This window comes from Arachis ipaensis, chromosome B09 (assembly GCF_000816755.2).
Source record: "Arachis ipaensis cultivar K30076 chromosome B09, Araip1.1, whole genome shotgun sequence".
Classification (NCBI taxonomy): Eukaryota; Viridiplantae; Streptophyta; class Magnoliopsida; order Fabales; family Fabaceae; genus Arachis; species Arachis ipaensis.
Genome location: NC_029793.2, coordinates 10,801,604 through 10,804,476, shown reverse-complemented (window position 1 = coordinate 10,804,476; position 2,873 = coordinate 10,801,604). Strand labels below are relative to the sequence as shown.

The 2,873-nt window shown below is 29.8% G+C and overlaps 1 protein-coding gene across 1 annotated transcript in view; it reads right to left on the bottom strand.

The window, feature by feature from the left end:
• LOC107619467 (non-specific phospholipase C3) overlaps positions 645-2,873 on the bottom strand; it is a 32,600-nt gene continuing 30,371 nt past the window's right edge. Inside the window, exons 3-4 of the mRNA XM_016321766.2 lie at positions 2,532-2,702; positions 645-1,134 (exon numbers count right to left, since the gene is read on the bottom strand). Coding sequence (XP_016177252.1) covers positions 794-1,134; positions 2,532-2,702 — 512 coding nt within the window. The 3' untranslated portion in view covers positions 645-793. The remainder of the gene's footprint in view (positions 1,135-2,531; positions 2,703-2,873) is intronic.

The following is a 2,873-nucleotide window of genomic DNA, read 5'->3' as shown; positions in this document are numbered from 1 at the left end:
TGGTAAAAATGATAATTTTAAAATAAATTAAAATTTTGGGACCATTTTGTAGCGAAAAAATACCAAAGACAAAATAAATTTTCGACCTCTACGTTAGGAACCAAAATCATACTTAAACCTTATGCTCAGCTAGGGGTGGCAATGGGTAGGGTAGGGTAGGGTTTGGAGCCAACCCTAACCCTACCCGCTCTTAATCCGCGGGTACCCGATCCTACCCGCGGGTTACAAAAAAAGAAACAACATTATTATATAACTTGATGATAATTTAAAATAGAACTGACTTTTATGTAAAAAAAAGTTTATTAAATTATCAATTAATGATCTTCTTTTAATGACTAAGGATTTTTTGCATTTAATGAGAGGTCTTTGGTTCAACATCCACTTAAAACATATTTTTATATAAGTATATAACATATGCATATATAGAGTGCGGGTTGGTCGGGTAGGGTTGAGGCTCAACCCGCACCCTACCCGACTCGCACAAGAACCCTACCCGCACCCTACCCTACCCGCTGCGGATCGGATTGACAACCCTACCCGACCAGGTGGAGTCGGGTTGGATACTCACGGGTTGGATACTCGCGAGTAGAGTACATATTGCCACCCCTATGCTCAGCCATCAGACTATTATGATGAAATAGAAATGAATACACAAAACATTATTATTCAGCACATAGAGACAAATTTGATTCTCAAAGCCATATAATTGTACACACAAATAAATGACCGCAAGAATAACGAGGTATCCCAGTAGAAATTATTCACGGTTAAATACAATGCGCAATATATTGAACTATGGATCACAAACTATACAAGACAACAACTTCTGAAAGAAATTCTTGGAATTTGGTGGTGTTGATTTATTCTTATCAGCACACTCAACAATTTGAGATCCATCAACTCCACTTTGCTTTGCTTTGTTACACTCATCTAAGAAGGTATTGAATGCATCTTCAATATATTTAATTGCGTCCAAAGCAGTCATGTTCTCAACTAACTTGTTAGGGTAGATGCTTTTTTTGTGATCTCCATTTAAAGTTGCTGCCATTTGTACCAATTCTTCCTGAAATTCGCTCAGCTTTGCCTGTTCTTGAGCACCGACCTCTCTTAATTTCGCCGGTTCAGGTAATTTCTCTGCAAAAATTAATCAAAAACATAAAATACAATTTTTTTCCCCTTCTAAAATACCTTTTTTGTATATAGCCTACAATTTTTCTTTTGTTATTTTCAAGTCTTGAACCTAAAACTTCTTATTTAAATTATAAATAATTTATTATGTCAATTAATTTTATTTTTATTAATTTTATGAGAGCGCTTAAAATTTTATACAATTCTTTAATTTTTATATGTTGGATCTTCGATATACGATTATATTACGTGTACATCAAAATCAGCTACTAAAATTATTCACCAGTATAAAATACATGTTAGAATATGATTTATTACGTGTACATCAAAATCAGCTACTAAAATTAGTCACCAGTATAAAATACATGTTAGAATATAAATATATATTGAAAATAAATTAAACTATATATATTTATATACAAATACATTAGTAACTGATTTTGGTGTACGAATAGCATTTTTGAATAAAATTTTATAAGATTCTTTAGTATTTTATATGTTGGCTCTTCGATATAAGACTTATATTGATTCTACAAAACTCATAACCCAATATATTTTTTTAAGGTAAAGTATACTTTTTATTCCTAAAATTTAACAAAAAATTTAAAAATACTCATAAGTGTTATTTTGTTTTAATTTTGTCCCAAAAATTTTCGATTTGCATCAAATATACGGTATATACCTCTGATGTCTAATTTTTCAAAAAATTTAAGACTAATTAAACAATGATTTCATAAGAACAACCTCAATACAAGCAAATCAACCATAATTTTCATGCATTATTGTTAGATTGGTCTTAAATTTTTTAAAAATTTAGCCATGGAGAGTATATTTGATGCAAATCGAAAACTTTTGGGACAAAATTGAAACAAAATAAAACTTATGGGTATTTTTGAAACTTTTATCAAACTTTAGGGACAAAAAATATACTTTACCCTTTTTTTTTATTATGGTATGTGTACATTAAAATTAGTCACTAATATCAGTCACACCAATATAAAATATATGTTGAAATATAAATACACATTGAAAATAAATTAAACTACAGATGTATTTATACATAAATACATTGATGACTAATTTTAGTAATTAATTTTGATGTACGAATAGCATTTTGTATCTTTTTATTAGATGTATGTGATTCTATTTGAGCATTATTATATCGGAAAATTTTGGGAGTCTGCACATATTAACAATTTTGGCTAGTAATTAGCCGACAGAAACAATAAATTGTCTTTTAACAAAAAAAACATTGTTGTATATGTATAAATTTTGGTGATATGAATGCAAATGTGTTAATTTTTATGTGTATAAATTTTGTAAAGATAAGTAAAAATTATTATTGACGAAATAATGACAGTATTTATTAGTCATGTAGTATTACTGTTGTTATATATGTATACCTGGACAATCTGTTCGGGGTGTAGATAGGGTTAAAAGAGAATCGAAAGTTGCAGCCCATGCATCACGTTTAGTGAGAAATTGAGGTAGCTTATATATCTTCTTAACAGTTGCTGCTATTGAAGAATGTTCATACTGTGATGTAGGGAATGGTCCCAAAGGATTGTGTAACACTGCATATACATATATACATAATACAATAATATTAATTTTTACGGCATAATCACAAACACAAGAAATGGGAATTAAATTAGTAATACTCATCGTTGAGTTTAAATCCAATGACATCTCATGAATATCAAACTTCAAATCATGGTTTTGCACCAAACTGGACTAATTGGTTC